At 36.3% G+C, this 17,700-nt stretch overlaps 1 protein-coding gene across 3 annotated transcripts in view; it reads right to left on the reverse strand.

Annotated features, from left to right (window-relative positions):
• The window catches only part of L3MBTL3 (L3MBTL histone methyl-lysine binding protein 3), a 124,019-nt gene that overhangs the window by 54,210 nt on the left and 52,109 nt on the right, over positions 1 to 17,700 (reverse strand). For all 3 annotated transcript variants that reach the window (XM_050786367.1, XM_050786369.1, XM_050786368.1), the window contains 4 exons: positions 17,467 to 17,618; positions 10,008 to 10,084; positions 5,553 to 5,638; positions 2,970 to 3,080 (listed from right to left, as the gene is read on the reverse strand). In XM_050786367.1, the coding sequence (XP_050642324.1) occupies positions 2,970 to 3,080; positions 5,553 to 5,638; positions 10,008 to 10,084; positions 17,467 to 17,618 (426 nt within the window). The remainder of the gene's footprint in view (positions 1 to 2,969; positions 3,081 to 5,552; positions 5,639 to 10,007; positions 10,085 to 17,466; positions 17,619 to 17,700) is intronic.

Below are 17,700 nucleotides of genomic sequence, written 5' to 3' on the forward strand. Positions count from 1 at the left end.
CTTTGCTCAACAGTGAATGAGAACCAAACTATGTAAAATAACTGCTGAAAAGGTAAGGGGAAGGGAAGAATAGCAAGATCTAAATCTCAAATTACCACAACATGAAGAAAATAAACCATATGTAAAGTTGATGAGCTGAGAAAGAGTAGAATATAGGTAATATTTTAGAAAATGACAGATAAAAAGGTCCTAAGCAAGAGCTAAAAGAGCCAACCGTTTTTGCTTCCGGGGAGCCAGGTTGGGGAGTGGGAAGGAATGAGGCAGGAATAATCTTCTGTTACTAAAAACATAAATGAGAGCAAAACCATTCTGGGCCATTTTTCCTCAATGGCATCTGATCAAATATAGAACAATTTTAAATGTTTTACTATAATAGCTCAAGGTGTGAAATATGTAATCTTAAAAGATGATTTTACTCAAGAGTTGATTTTATCACTGAAAAACTTAAAATATTAAGCTACACTAATAACTTGGTCTACATTTTCCTCTTCTTCCTTCTTCAAAAAGATTAGCTTTCCTGCTGTTTAATCTCCCATTTATTAAATAAACTCCTACTCTTGCAAGCTTTTTATATTCTCAGAAGCTTCTGATGAATTCTGAAACTTAGTCACTGACCCTTGTATACAGGCCTTTTAAAGACCTCGTAAATACAAAGATGTTTGTTCCGTGGTTCATCTTCAGCTACGAAATTAATTCCAGTAATCACCAAAAGATAATTGTCAACTGTAGCCCTCACAGCCAGCTATTTCTGGGGTGTTAAGGACTGACCAGGATGTTGTATTAGAGAATCCAGCTAGAAGTAAGAGGTGGAATCTAGTCTACACTTTTCCTGTTAACTAACTGAACTACCCACTTTAGCATACTTGACCTCTCTGGGCCAAAAATTTCGCACGTGTAAGAGAGTTGATCTACGTTTTTAATTATAAAAGTAATCTACATTCTGGAAACTAAACGATTAAAAAACCTAATCATTTATAGTTTCAGCACCCTGAAAGAAGCACTGTCATTACTTTGGTAGGATTCTTTCCAGAATTGCTTATATATGTATTCTTGTAAAAATAAACGATAGCAGATACCAAAACATAATGTAAACCTGAATTTTTCAATTGCTGATATTAAATAGTCTTTGAAAGTATTTAATTTTACCATCATGTAGATATAGAGTAATACATTTTACCCATCAGCTACTGCGGTTGCTTCCAATGTTAAGTACTATAAACAGCACTGATATATTTTCCTGGGAGTTTTCATTTTTGCATATTCCTTTTGGCTATTCCCTTAACATTCTTAAATGAAAGGATAAACAACATTCTACGATTTTGTTAACCTATTGCCAAACTGCTCTTTGGAAAGGCTGACACATTTTATATTCCCACCAGCCATATGTGATAATTAAATTTTCATGCACTCAAACCAATATATTTTTTTTCAATTCTGAGCAATCTGATTTATAAAAGTAATATTGTGCTTAATTGTAAATGTATTTGATTACTAGTCTAGATTTTATTTTAAAAAATACTTCTAGTTCTAAAATACTGACTGCTTTATGACTTACTTTACTACCAAATATAGTAAGAAAATGTACTTGAAAAAATGGTAAGCACAGGTCTTGCATTTATAAAATTTTCTAAAACGCTACATGATTCTATAATCTTAACAGTGAATTAAATGTTAAAATTTCTATTCTATAGAAACACCACATTTGTGTAGTTTTTCATGTTATTTTATAATTTATTTTCTTATATACTATCTTATTAGAGACAGTTGAGAATGTAATTTTTTTTTTTTTTTTTTTGAGACGGAGTCTTGCTCTGTCGCCCAGGCTGGAGTGCAGTGGCCAGATCTCAGCTCACTGCAAGCTCCGCCTCCCGGGTTCACGCCATTCTCCTGCCTCAGCCTCCTGAGTAGCTGGGACTACAGGCGCCCGCCACCTCGCCCGGCTAGTTTTTTGTATTTTTTAGTAGAGATGGGGTTTCACCGTGTTAGCCAGGATGGTCTCGATCTCCTGACCTCGTGATCCGCCCACCTCGGCCTCCCAAAGTGCTGGGATTACAGGCTTGAGCCACCGCGCCCGGCCAAGAATGTAATTTTTTTAAAAAGAGCATAAACTTAGACTCCTAGAGCTTAGAACTGAGATGTCATTCTGCCACTGCCAGTAATTAACAACTCATTTAACCTTTCTGAGCCTCTGCCTCATCAATAAAAGTAGTAACAATGTACACTTCCCACAAATGTTGAATAACATGAGAACAGAGTTACCCTGTAAAACATCATGTACATTTAAAGTCTTGCTGTTGTAACTATTATTCTTCCTAATAGGAATTCCAAACAATTGTATGAAGTAAGTAGAAGAGGCATTGTTCCGGTTTGAGGGTGAAGTTAATGCTTAAGTCAGAAACAGAGATGAGTTCTTCCAGCTCCTTTCCTGAAGTCCACTTCACTTTGTCATGGCTGGACATAACAAGCTGATCCCATCTCCCTAAACACTTGCTTATTTTCTAAGAGGCATCTGACTTTTCCTACTCTAATTAAAATCTGATTTTATTCATGAAATTATTCACCTTTACTTGGCCTATATTAAGAGACAGGATGTTCCTCTGAAAAGACTACTACTAATCTACCCCACAAAAACATTAATCTTTATTTTTTTTAAAAAAAGGGCATACTATCAGAGAATGATATATCTTTTCTTCTGAATATAATACTACTTTAATGTGTGGTATCTACTTTCTTTCTCCCAATACATACTCAAAATATTGAGTCATTCATAATTAACGATAAATTGTTTTACACAGATTAAAGGATAAACCTGGAAGAATGCTGATTTACAAAGATGCACAGCCAATTATTTTGCATATTCCTATGATTTTGCTAATTACAGGACTTCACAAGTTTAAGTATCTACCAAAGTTTTTATCCAAAACGTCTATAACAAAAGATAAAGCCAATCCACCATACAGAACACTTACTTTTACTCGGTGATCATCTGTGTCTGCCACAGTTGCTACTCTAATAAACATGGGGTTCCTTTTGTCTACGACCTCAAGCTTCATTTTTTTCTGGAATCCATGAGGAGGTTTCTGCCGTAACAAACAATTTTACACAGTGAGATAAAGAGGAAGAGAAGGTAAACTTGATGTTACAAAGGAGAAGAAGAAGAAGAAGAAAAAGCAGGCCGGGCGCAGTGGTTCATGCCTGCAATCCCAGCACTTTGGAAGGCTGAGGCGGGTGGATCACTTGAGGCCAGGAGTTTGAGACCAGCCTGGCCAACATGGCTGAACCCTGTCTCTACTAAAAATACAAAAAGTAGCCAGACATGGTGGCATGCACCTGTAATCCCAGCTACTCGGGAAGCTGAGGCACAAGAATTGCTTTAGCCCAGGAGGTAGAGGTTACAGTGAGCCGAGACTGTGCCACTGCATTCCAGCCTGGGCAACAGAGGGAGACTGTCTCAAAAAATAAAAATTAAAAAAAGAAATAGCTGAGCTATTTAGAGAATGATGTCACAAAAGAAGACAGAAAAATTTTAAATGGTTAGAACTTGCTGTCATTTTTGAAATAAAGAAAGAAAATAAGAGAACCAGCCTTTCAAACTCTCAACTTCCCAGAGTAGCTCTGAACTTCACCCTGTCTGTCAAAAAATTCCAACACAGATGCATGAGCAAGGGAAATAGCAAAGTAAAATTCAAAATACTGTAGTTATTTGATTACTCAGAGGGAAGACAAGACATTTTTCTTATTAGTTGGAGGTGTACTGGCAAAAATCTACAAGCATAAAATTTGTCTTTAAAAAGAGAAAGGAAGAACATTAAGGTGGTTGAGATGAGACACCAAAATTAGAAGTGGTAATGGGGGCAAAAAGCAGAAGATATCTTTAAAACAGAAAATTAGCAATCAAACGTAAAGGACAGAATCGGGAATGGGTTGGGGGAATCAACAGCTACCTACGCCTCAGTACTCAGCAGAAACTTATAAGCCTCTGAAAAAGTCACAGACTGTGGAAGATAAGGTGATTGTCTGACATGACGTTAGGCAAATCAGTTAATTTTCTGAGCTGCAGGTCTCTCTTCTGTAAAGTGGGTATAAGTGTTGCTGGGCAGGATACAGTGGCTCATGCCTGTAATCCAGCACTTTGGGAGGCCGAGGTCGGTGGATTGCTTGAGCTCAGGAGTTTGAGACAAGCCCAGGAAACACAGCAAAACCTCTTCTCTATGAAAAATACAAAAATTAGCCCAGCATGGCGGCATATGCCTGTAGCCCCGACTACTCAGGAAGCTGAGGTGGGAAGATCACTTTAGCCCGGGAGGTGGAGGTTGCAGTGAGATGAGATGAGATCGTGGCACTGCACTCCAGCCTGGGCAACACAGCAAGACTCTGACTCAAGCAAACAACAAAAAAAGGGTTGCCATCAAAATTAAGTATGTTATGTAAGTATCACAGAGCAGTCAATGCAAGACACCTAAAAGACCAAACTAGAAAAATCTGTTTTCTCTCTGTTGTGACACTAGATATGTAGGCTGATCCTAATGTAATTGTATTCATTTAAAGTGAAGTGTAATGCAGCTCTGCTTCCCATTAGACAAGAGTTTAAAGTTAAAGGGGGGAGGGAGCGTGGATAAAAATTCATAAATATGGCATAACTCTAAACAGTTTTCTTTTTTAAATCTTCAACTTGCTATCAGATGAAATTACACACATTTTTTGATACAGTTTCTCTTCATGCCTTATGGTTTTGCTCTTAAAATTTTTTATGTTCTTTCTTCTAAATTTGGACCTATACCTAATAATTAATTCTAACATTAAAAATCCTAGCAATTTATACATAAAAGGATCACCTAAAGAAAATTATTTACCATAAGCTAATCATGACACATTTTAAAAAATAAACATTTGATATATTTTTCTCTTCCATTAAATTCATGAGAAATACAAATTATAAAGCAAGCTATTTGAGATGAAAAAATAAGAAATATGTTTCACTTCTTATTCCTTCCTTGCATAAAAATGAGGTTCATTTGAATCTTAATACTATATTTATATGCAAGAAGCAATGACCCTGGGTTAGAAAGATACTGTAATAAAAGCGGATGATCTTGCATTTTGGTAATTAAACATGCTGATCTATAGCAATAAAATAAAAAAAAAAAACCAGCATCTCAGCTTGCCATAAACAAATCCAAATAAATTATCAAATGGTTTTTATTGGAAAATATTTTCATGTTCTGTTCTGGTCTTTTAGAATATCTAGCTAAAAAGACAAGATTGCTATAAGATTTCAACAACTGGCCCCACATAGTATCAAGTAGAATTATTTTCCAAGGAGACTTTAAAGTCCAAAATCAAAGCATTTTTTTGGATGACAATAACAAAAATCCCAGTAACAATTTTGACTTTAAAAACTGTAAAAATTCAAAAATATCTTATTTGGTGCTCTATTTTTTTCTCATTCCTGTTCTGGTTTACTAATACCACTTGTTCTGTTCTTAAATTTCAATAAATAAATGATCTCATCCACACAAATTAATCAAATAGTATAAAATGTATCATCTTACCACTTTGAAAGCTCTTGCAGGAGCAGGTAAAGAATTGGTTTCTTCTAAGTATTTATCCCAAGAAAAATGTTTCACATTTGGATAACCTATGAAAGAAAAATGTAAATCCTATGAGGTTTAACCAAAATGACAGCAAGAATAACAAATTGTCCAACAAAAAGTATAAAATATTATAATCTAGAAAATTATGTTCATATATACCTGACAACTTTACTCACACATTCACAGCTATTAGTAATAATGAAACTGTTTTCATCTTGATCATTATTTTTCTATTACTTTTAAAATGAAAATTTTATAGATATATATAATTTATATTTTCAGATGAGGATAGTCTTACAAGACAGACACACAAATACCCTTTAGCAATTTTGTTTCTATGAATCTAGAAAAATCTGACATATGTAATAAAGGCAACACACAATTGTTTGTAAATGTGAAAATTAAGTAAGTTAAATGACCTTCAATATACAAATATGCAAAAAAGTGTACATAAGCAGAAAGTACTTATTAAAAAGAACACGGTAGATTTATATCTATTAATATGTGAACAATTCCAGATATAACTTCATATTGTTAGTTCCAACAAACCCGCACAAATGATGTAACATTATTCATAGAATGTGTAAAAATATCTTCTCCTTCCTCCAGCCCTCTTTTGTTCCCTCCAGGGCCCCAAATCCATTAGGTAGGCATGAACAGGAATAAACAGTGGTCCAGTATGGTAGGAAATTAGCCACATAGAGGGAATTGAGAAAAGCAGCAAATATATTGGAGATAATGTTAGCCAGGTTTGAGGGAAACTGGAATGAAGCTGATGCGTTGGATTTGAATTGGAACTAATGGTATAAATTCACAGTTTTCAATATATGAACAGATACAGAAATAGACATAAACATACATTTTTGTATATATGTATACACATGTATTTCCTAGCTATATTAGCTGAAATGCCTGGAAACACCAACAATCTTGTAGTAAATAAGAACACTTAGTGTTCAGATCTTAGTTTCTAAATATCATTCTCTACTAAAAAGAAGCATGGAACCTTGAAGAAATGGGTGACTCTACGGTGGGGTCAGGGAAAGTATGAGATAAGCCTAGCTGTGCCATAAAATAAGAAGTTCTCAAAAAATAAGAACATTTCAAAAGGACATGAAATGTGCCTAAAGGGGTTATAACTGGTTAATATCTGAGAAAATCTGAATATGAAGATAATGCTAGCAATCGATTATAACTCACTGATAAAAATAGTAATCTATGGGTCTACCCTGATATAGATAAATTGAACAAATAAATAGGAAGATAAGAAAAGCTATTCTTTGCAGGAAAATATCAACTAATTTTGTATAGGAAATGATAGAATAAGAAAAATTACAGTTTAACACTGTCAGAATAATATAATTCATGCTAGAAATGTCAACAGATGCTAAAACTAGCAAATGATATCGGGACGAGATACACAGTCTCAAAGTGTCTCTCCAGAAAATACTTATTAGTTACAGAGAAAAAATAACTCCCTTAGTGGACAAACCGAGCAAACACCATCTTGATCCATCAGTGGTAAAAGCAAACCAGTAAAGAGACAGACTGACATCATGAGCCACCTGAGAGAAGGCAATGAGAACACAGCACTATGTCTATGATATTCCCGCCAAAAAAGCACAGCCTGCGTATGATCGTGAGGAAATACCAATCCGACTCAAATTAAGTAACATTCTACAAAATAACAGATCTGGAATCCTCAAACTTATTAAGGTCACAAAAGTCAAGGAGAGCCTAATTAACAGAAGCTGGAGGGATCTGACAACTGAGATCCTTTTGCTAGGAATGACATCACTAGGACAACTGGCAAACATGACTGGGTCTCTGAGTCAGGGAAAAGATGAGTTCTGCACTGTTCTTGCAACCTTTCTGTACATTCAAAATTGTTTCAAAATAAAATGGTTAAAGAGTAAAGATGCAGCCGGGCGCGGTGGCTCACGCCCGTAATCCCAGCATTTTGGGAGGCTGAGGCAGGCAGATCACGACATCAGGAGATCGAGACCATCCTGGCTAACATGGTGAAACCCCGTCTCTACTAAAAAATACAAAAAAAAAAAAAAAAAAAAAAAAAAAAAAAAAAAAAAAAAGCCAGGTGTGGTAGCACGACTGAATTCGACTGAATTATAAACATCCAGGAAAGGAGATACATGGCTTGATTCTTTGCCTCACGTTAAGAAGGTGGTAACGCCTTACACCACTCCTTCCAGGGTACGTAACCAGGAACCCGCTGTTGTTCACTGGTTCATTGTTAATTAATCAGATCTCTGATCATGACCAAAAATGGTGGTACGGAAAGAAAGACTGATAAAAAACTGGGAATTCTAAAGGGATCCTCAACCATTTTAGATGGTGATAGTGGCAAAGAAGCAACTATGGCAATCACTGGCCACTATTATTTTGTAAGCCACAGGACAAAGGAAGGTGGAATACAAGAAATCTTCCAGGCAGCACAACATTGGGGGTCATGAAACCATTAATATCTTGCTTTGTGTTTTGTTTGTTTGTTTTTCTTGAAACACTGTCTTGTTCTGTTACCCAGGCTGGAGCGCAGTGACATAATCATAGCTGACTGCAGCCTCGAACTCCTGGGCTCAAGCAATCCTCCTGCCTCAGTCTCACAAATAGCAGGGACTACAGGTGCATGCCACCTCACCTGGCTGACTTTTAAAATTTTTTATAGAGACAGGGTCTCACTATGTTACCCAGGCTGGTCTTGAACTCCTGGGCTCAAGTGATCCTCCTGCCTCAGCCTCCGAAAGTGCTGGGATTACAGGCGTGAGCCATAGGTGCCTGGCCAATACTTTGCTTTAACCCTTCATGATTTACGTCAATGCTATTCCACCTTCAAAATAGTACTGGAAATGAGTCAAGACAGAGGCTTTCCTCCCTTTAATATATGAGAAAACTCGGGGAGTGGATAGGACTTGACTTGCCTATTATAGGAATGACTGGTCCTCCTGAGTGAGTAAATGATCAGACACTCTACGTGAGATGAAACCAGCTGTTCCAATAGAATTTGAAGCTCTCCAATCTTCCAGCTTACATGCTGCAGGCTACATTCAAAAACAGCTCCTAGTAAACCCAGGACTCACCCTGTCTCTGCGATGAAGGCAGTCTTCATTACTCCTGTAAGTGTCCACTAAGCAATCGCCTACTGCGCAGGGATACCTTCTGTTTGATGACCCTGTCTTTTCATACCAGAAGTGGCCATGGCATTTTAAGTAGTGATGTACTCAGAAATACACTGTCTTGATTATGAAGAAGCCACAGAATCTGTTCTTTTGTTTGTTTGTGTTTTTTTTTTTTTTTTTGAGAGAGAGTCTCGCTCTGTTGCCCAGGCTGGAGTGCAGTGGTGTGATCTCTGCTCACTGCAAGCTCCACCTCCTGGGTTCATGCCATTCTCCTGCCTCAGCCTCCCGAGTAGCTGGGAGGCTACCACGCCCAGCTAATATTTTGCATTTTTAGTAGAGACAGGGTTTCACCGTGTTAGCCAGGATGGTCTCATTCTCCTGACCTGGTGATCTGCCCGCCTTGGCCTCCCAAAGTGCTGGGATTACAGGCGTCAGCCACTGCGCCCGGCCCAGAATCTGTCCTTTAGCACACAAAAGAAACTCAAAGTGATATAAAACAAGGACACTGTTTATCAGCAGTTACACTGTTCCCGGTTAAAGAGACAGCAAAGGAGCTGAGAAGGCTCTATGGCCAGAGGCAGACAGCAGAAGCGCCTGAAAACTTCAGCGAACACAGAGGCACTACTGGCATGAAGGTGCAAAATCTATTCTAGAACCAGGAATCACGACGGAAAAAAGAAAAGTGAGCGTGTGAGTTATAAACTAAGTAAAAAAATCTAAAGCCTCAATTTCTCACTTAAATGTGAACATTGTACTTCTGTGAGGACTGATGCTGACATGAAGTCTGTTCTCCAATCTACACACAACTGCTGTCCCTCTTATCCATTTTTCTGGACTTGTTCAAGCCTTAGACAATTTGCTTCTATGGTTAGATAATATATTTAAATATATACTAATATAAAGTCTAGAAATGAATTTCAAGTTGAGACGTGAAAGATTTTTTAAAACAGAACTTATTTTTTTTCCGAGAAAGACAAAATTTGAGACTCTGTTATGAACTAAGGCAATACTTAACATAGTTGAAAGTACATCGGGGTGAGCAAACTAACACCTGCAGGTCGGTTGCCTGTTTTTGTAAATAAACTGTTACTGCAACACACCCACGCACAATGGTTTACCTATTGTCTATGGCTGTTTTTGCACTACAATTGTTTTGAGTAGTGGTGACAGGAACTGCATGGTCTGCAAAGCCAAAATATTTACTATCTGGCCCTTTACCGAAAAGTCTGCCCACTCTTGAAGTCTATGAATAGTATTAGACACATTAAAAAACACACACCTGGTGGAGTAATAAGGGTTCTTCTATGTTCTTTACACCAACCAACTGGATGAATGTGTGGACTGGACGCTTCACACCTGTAAGTTATACAAGTTAAAAAACTGCAATTATCAGGACAAACTCACAAAAACTAGTAAAATAAAAAGAAAATTAGAGATCATGAACACTTTACAGAGAGTTTCATTTATTACAATCAATCTAATTTGGAAAAAAATGCTAAACCAAAGAACTTTTTAATATATTAATATCAAGTGGATTTTTATTAGATAAATATTATACGGATTTGACACCACGCAATTTTCTTTTCCCCACAAATTTTGTTATATCCAGTAACTTCAACTACAGCAAAAATGCAAACATAATATCATTGAAATCTATAATTTAGATTCATTAAAATCATGTGGAACAATAAACTTAGACTGTGTGTACATAGGCAAACCAAAATTATTTCAACATCACTAAGGGTAAATGCACAAAGGCAGGGAGTGTGATCATCCTTAATGACCAACATGTTATTTCTGTTACCCATTAGAGTAACAGAGACCAGGAATTAAGACAAACTGTTACTCTCTTTTCTTTACCTCTTTTTTCTCCTTTCTGTCATCTCTATTACGGTCAAGTATCTATTTTTCTAAAGTCTCTTTATCAGCATGTGTACCTGGTACATCTAATTCCTTGCTCCTACTCACACTTTTGCTATATAAGTTTTCCTCTTCTCAACATGCAACACGTTTCAGCCTGTTAACATCATATGGAACCCGAGTGTTCTGCAGAACAGAGTCTGGAAAATGTTGGTCTAAAAGATGCCAGGAGTCCAGTCTTGCTATATTAACTAGGAGGTCTGTTGAGTCTATACTGAGATCAGGAAATCTCAACACAGCCCTCTTGATGGGAAACTAGAAGGCAGAAAGCCAGGAAGGTAATGGTGTGGCTGGAGTTTCTAGGGAAGAAGGAAGTCTTATGAACAGCGAAACAAAGAATTTTCTACAAAATGTCCTAAGTGGATGAGATTAGCACACAGTCAACCAAGCCAACCTTTCTAAAGGCATAGCCTGGGACAATAATACATGGTGAGTTCATGTAACCACTACTGAATGCTGATTGTTCTCAGAACTCACTTCAGTAGAAAATACCTTTTTCTTAACACTTAAAGGCTTCTTCCTTTATTCAGTTGTTATCTCATACTGTCCCTACCACAAACTATTTTTCTTGTCATTATTTTAGGAATATGAAAAGAAAACAAGCACTGCTGGGTCAATGCCAAGTTCATGCTGCAATTACTATATTTCTTACAATACGTATTTTCATAGAAGATATTTTAATACACAATTCATTAAGATGTACTTTTATAAATCATACAAACAAGGCTTTGGGGCTCTATTTCCAGATACCATAGTGTTTTCCTTAAAAAATCATTTTGGTTATGGATTATTACTAATGTCTTACTGCCTTTATTTTAGGAAAGGATGTTAATTCATAGGTGGCATCATAAAAAATGAAAATATACAATATTTGTTTAACTTTTTTCCTTCTCAATCTAATATAACTTAGAGAGTAGTTTTTATAATTATCTGCCGGACTCACAGTGTTTATTTTAAAGTAGAAACATTGAACATGACTCTGTTGATTTTACTGGATATATAAATTGCAATTAAGGAAAATATTGCGGCCTCTTAATGGTCACTCATTCTTGTACTATCTGAATCTAATATAAAGTTTAAATAATATCCAGACACTGATCAAAGTCACCACTTAAAACAAAGAAGCTGTCTCAATAGAGAAGATAAAAATATTGCTGTTTTATCTATTTTACTTATATTTTCTTAATAAGTAAACAACACTTCACTCAAAAGTTGGAAGGCTGTGATAGCCTTTCTGCTACTATTGTAAAACAAGTCATCTCTTAGTCCCATCTAGTGTTCAAAAGTAGAAATGTAACTGAGAAGAAATATGAAGAACAACTAAAGGTAGAAAGCAAGACAAAACATTGATTGCTATACTCTTCCTTTCTTTTGGGTTTTTATGTATATCATGAAAGAAGTTCATTTCAAAATTTTTGAAGTACATTTCACATATAAATGCAAATTATTCATAATGACTGCTAAGACCCAATGAGACTGAGACAGTAAATTCTCAAAGGGCCAGAAACCAAAGAAATAACTTATTTTAAAAAAATCCATGCTTACGATATAAGGATAAAGTTAGGAGACATGAAGATCCTCATTTTACGGAAATCAAAGAGGTTAAGCGATTTCACCAAGCACTTGGGTAGAAAAGAAAGGGATTCTGGGTTTTGTCAGTCACAGCCAAAAGTTAAGCAAAAACTAATGCACACACACTGGGCTCTGCAGTTTCAGACAGAGTCAAAGGAGAACATTGCAAGACACTTACTTATGGAAAACATCAAAGTCTCTCCATTAAGCAAGAGTGGTTTAGATTATTTGAAGAAATACAGGACACTTGGCTTCTCCACTGCCTATAACCCAGGGCATGATGACTCTGCCAATTTATTATCCAGTACCCAACTCTCCTGGCTCCCCTTATATGTGAACTCTTCAGGGCCTCCACTACTCTACACTTTACTACTAAACCCCAAACCTCATCAGCCTGAGTCATCAAGTGATCTTCTCCATCCCTAATTCATGTTCAATTCTTTTACCCACAGCAGCTGTTTGAAATATTATTAATTTGCTTCAAGCTTAGAATCTTTCATTAACACAACGAATACTTGGAAGAGATAAAGGTGATAGCATCTCATCACCCTCTATCAATTTTTCCTTTTACTTCTTCTTTTTTTCCAGGCTGAGGGGAAAAGAAAGTTTATTTCTTCCTGAGGCTAGCTGCTCCTAGGAGACCTGGTCCCACCAATAACCCACAGTTTCAGAAATCACCGCTCTCTCCCTCCACAGTGGCCTCCTGCCTTCTACCTAAAAACCAAGCTCAAAAATGCTCATGGTGCAGGGAACCCTCCCTAGAAGTCAAGGCAACTTCCTCTTAAGCAGTGATCCATTTGCCTTCAGCACTAAACTTCTCTGCTTAATATCCCTTATTGCTCTTCAACTTTTTACAAGTCAGTTTCTGTTCCTAAAACTCTTATTTTAATCCCCACGACACCTGATGGGACAGGTATTATTATTAATCCCTTTCAGAAGACAACTGAAGTTTAAGAGTGTTAAGTAATGCACTGAATAAACTGGCTGCCATTACCCAAACACACTCTACCCCTGGGCCGAAACACAAGCAAGTGCTTTCCTTAGCCAAGAATATTCCATCCCAACCTCTAAGTACCCAGTCCTTCTTAGTCAAGCTCAAATCCCCGTGTCTTCTAAGAAGCCCTCCCCAAGAGCCCTCCAGTGAGCTTGAGTCAGTCCTTCCCTCCAAGTGCCATCACCCCTCCAAGTGGTTGGTTCTAAAAATTAAGCACTAACCACCATCTAACCCTGCAGCCAAGACAGTGGTGTTTAGTTTCTCTCCTTCCCCAGACCGTGAGACCCTCAGAGCTGAAGTTCAGAACAGCCCAGGTTCCATTCATCTCCACGACCTTCCCATCACCACCACCAACCAGAGCTTCCCAAATTTAACCAAATAGTGACAAGCCTATTAACTGACACTGCTCTAAGTAACTGACAACTTTTCAACATGATTTTAGGGAGACACATAAAATTACTACTGCTCTTAATCTGTAAATGTAAAAGAGATTCATCTCTTAAAAAAAAAAAGTTTACACTACACTTACAGGCAATAAGGAAAAGGCCCACTGCTATATTTGTTCTAATTCACTAACAACGCTTTTCTTTTTCATAATCTTTTTGTTGCTAATTTTTGCCCTGACTCCACTGGGACACCAAAGTACAATGGAATCAAAAATCGCTGAAGCTGCAACCTCATTCATTCAGGCCTTCTACTAAACAATGGGCCAAATCCTGTTGTCAATCCTTCCGGATCCCAAAAGATAAGGGTACATGAAAACAATATTTTTTAAAAGAAAGGTTCCTTCCTAGTGCCTGGAAGAAAAGAGGAGGTGACTGTTCTCATCGTGTTCTGCCCCAGAGCCCAACCTTCAGGCAGCGAGAACAGAATCAGGAAAGAGGCTGCAGTGGTGGGAGGGCAGCAGCCCCCTGGAGCTACTCTCCCCATGGTACTGACTACCTTCCTGGGTCCCTAAAGTCCTTTCTAGTGCCAATATTCTATTATATCTAGGATTATTCCTAAATCTAACCAACTGTTAAGGAGATAGAATCAAACAGCTACCAACTATCAGTAACAAAAGCACAGAAGAAACCCAGAGGTAAAGCCATTTTTATTCTAGTATATGCTATTTTCCTTTCATAGAAGACTACTTTTTAAATCCTACATACATTTTTATCATGTTCCTCTTTGGAAGTTAGAAATGTTTTATTGCAACTAAACATGTAGTAACACAAATGTATACAGACACATATATATTTTCAAATTCCCACTAATGTAAACAAGAGATATAGAATTACTATTCAATTCAAAGCAAAAAATATCTCATTTCCAAACTATTTTAAATTGGGAAAGGCAATCCAATCTGTAACCTCAATTACATACCTAAGTAATTTATGCAGATAAAAACCATTCCAAAATTCAAAGATCAAAGAGCATAATATTTAGTAAAAGTGGAGAAATTCCAGAGCACTTAAGCAATTTCCACTGTGCCTTAACTGCATGTTGAGGAAGAGAACACACTGTTTTCATTTTCAGACAATTAACAAAATATGATTCCGTGTCAGTAGCTGGAAGTCTAAGTAATTCTTAAAGTACATTCCATCCTAAAAATAATTAGTTTGTGCTCATAAAAGCACAAAACTCAAGTTAAAAGAGATCAATTTTTTTCTTTTCTTTGTATTTTTAGAACCCAGGATCTTTTTAGAATCCAGGATCTTTTCTAGAACCCAGGATCTTTTCTGTTTGTTTCCTAGACGTTTGGCATCGAAAAATGAATGTGGCGAATTCTTCTAGACTCTCCCCTTACTTTTTTCCACAATAATGTTTTCAAAGGCAACGCATCTTATGTCAAATTGGCAACTTATACCTCTAAAACACTGTAATACTATGAGACCACAAAAATTAAACTGACATTCACCTATTTTGTTTAAATCAGTCAAAAGCTTTAAAAAAATTTTCCCCCAATGAACCACAACTTTAAAAACAAAATATTCTCATTTCAACAGATTCTAGTTATTGGTTTAGAATCATTTATTAAGAAAAGGCCTGGAGCCCAGTTATCACCCCAGTAGTGCCATCATCACAGTCCACCAAGCACAGAAGGAGACAAACAGGTTTGATTCAGGACAGATTTAGACTATTTCCAAAGTTAAAGTTTTCTCATGCACTCACCCATTCAAAATAGGTATAGAAAATTTTTTTTGTTTTCGAAATTTTTGTGTAGAGTCAGGGGTCTTGGTATGTTGACCAGGTTGGTCTCAAACTCCTGGGTTCAAGTGATCTCCCACCTTGGCCTCCTAAATTACTGGGATTACAGACATAAGCCACCATGCAGGCCCGACAATTTTAAATAAAACCAAAAGCACCAATTTACAGTAAATAGGAGGAACAGAAGAACACAGTAAATAAGATGAGGTTTCAATGAGGAAATCAAACTGGGAGACTCAACAGCACAAACGACCTGGTGTCTTTAACAAAAGCCATAATCAATGAGGAAGAAAGGACAGAAATAGGCATCTGTAAATCAAACGAGGTCAAGCAAGGCAATCACAAAGTGTATACCTTATGGGACCTAAAACCATCAAGCTAAAAACAAAAAAAAACTCACTGAAACAACTGGAAGAAATATTTAAGTATGTTAGTAATATCATGGTTATTATTATTTTTTAAAAAATAAAACTAATTCCTCTCTTTAGAAGATATATACTGAAATGCTCTGATATCTGTAATTGATTTCAAAACAATTGCAGAGTTGGGATTTGAGGAGTAGGAATACAGAAGAAACATACTGGATATAAGTCGATAATTGTTAGTGCTGAGTAAAGGCTGCAGTAGGGCTGCTCTATTATTCTACTTTTGTGTATGTTAGAAACTGACTGTATTTCAATGAAAAACTTTTATTATAAACTGAATATAAAGATGTCCTACGAGGAAAAATTATGCTCTGCAGAAAAAAGCTGGGGAAAACAAACAAAATACTCGAAAGCACAGTCATTCCTTGGTGTCAGCAGAAGATGGTTCCAGAAGCCCCTTTGGACACCAATATCTAAGGATGTACAAGTCCCTTTTATAAAATGGCATAGTAATTGCATATAACCTACATACATCCTTCTGTTTACTTTATCTCCCATATACTATAAATCATTTCTAGATTACTTATCATACCTAATACGATGTAAATGCTATGAAAATAATTGTTATACTGTATATTTTTATTTGTATTATTTTTATTATTGCATTGTTATTTTTCTTTTTTTCATATTTTTGAACTGCGGATGGTTGAATCGTGGATGTGCAACCCACAGATACAGAAGGCCAATTGTACTTGGGTCTGTATAATCTAATCATGGAACTAATGGTCTACATTTTAAAAAAATTCTGCAAAAAGCGTAGGTAACATATAATGTAAAGCATTTCAAAAATATGAATAGCAAATGAATTTCAACATCTCTTCTTTTTTAAACAATGCAAGCAAAACTTATGAGTATCTAAGAATCCCATCTGAGAAGTAACGGAAATTATCGACGTGTCTACTGAATGTTTAAATACACGGATGCTAAAAAATAAGGTCAAAAAACAAACTTCCCTGACATTTAGCAATATTTACATAAGTTAATATTTACTTATCCTATAACATGAGCCATATTTTATATAAATATATCTGTTACTTCTCTAAAATGTTCTCAATTCAAGTGTACTCTAGAAAGAACTAAACACTTTAGAAATGCCTTTTACCAGGAAACTGAATTACAGCAATCAATGAAAATGAATTTGTTATGAAAAATCCTTATTCCAACTATTTAATCAAAATATAATGGCTTTATTATAATTATTTTATAATTACATAATTGTAAAATATGTTGCTTTTACTACTTTGTGCAGGATATCCAAAAACTGCAAGGATTAAAAACAATATTCTTCAATATATTTTGTAGTCAGCTATTATGAATGTTTAAATTAGCTGGTGGGCATGAAAATAAGAAGGGAAGATTAAAATACGTGTGAACATATGTCGGGAATGTGGAGTGTGCAGACTGCACTTCCATAGTAGGAAGTCAACTAAAATACCAATCATAAAGTAGAATTAAAGGATGCTATTTAAAATATATCCCATATGGAACAGGTAAAAAATTAAAAATCTGTAATAGGAAAAAGTGGGGCAAAATATTGGTTTTTTTTGTTATAAGCTTTGCTTTATTACTGTTTTTAAACCGTTTACTTTGATAAACATTACATTTTTAAAAGCACACAACAATGGAAAATGTCTCACCAATAGTCATAGCTCTCATCCCAGTTGTCAAAATGTACCAGGAAACGATTGTCCACCATATCTGTTACCGTAGCAACACAGATGAATGAGGGATTCTTTTTGTCTACTGCCTCAAGCTTCATACCAACTCGAAAGCCCGATGGGATCACTGTCTATGGAAACACACAGATTTAATTAGAGATAAGCACACACTTAACAACCGCAAGAACTGCACACTCTCTGCACCTCCTGCTC

This window comes from Macaca thibetana, chromosome 4 (genome assembly GCF_024542745.1).
Source record: "Macaca thibetana thibetana isolate TM-01 chromosome 4, ASM2454274v1, whole genome shotgun sequence".
Taxonomy (NCBI): domain Eukaryota; kingdom Metazoa; phylum Chordata; class Mammalia; order Primates; family Cercopithecidae; genus Macaca; species Macaca thibetana.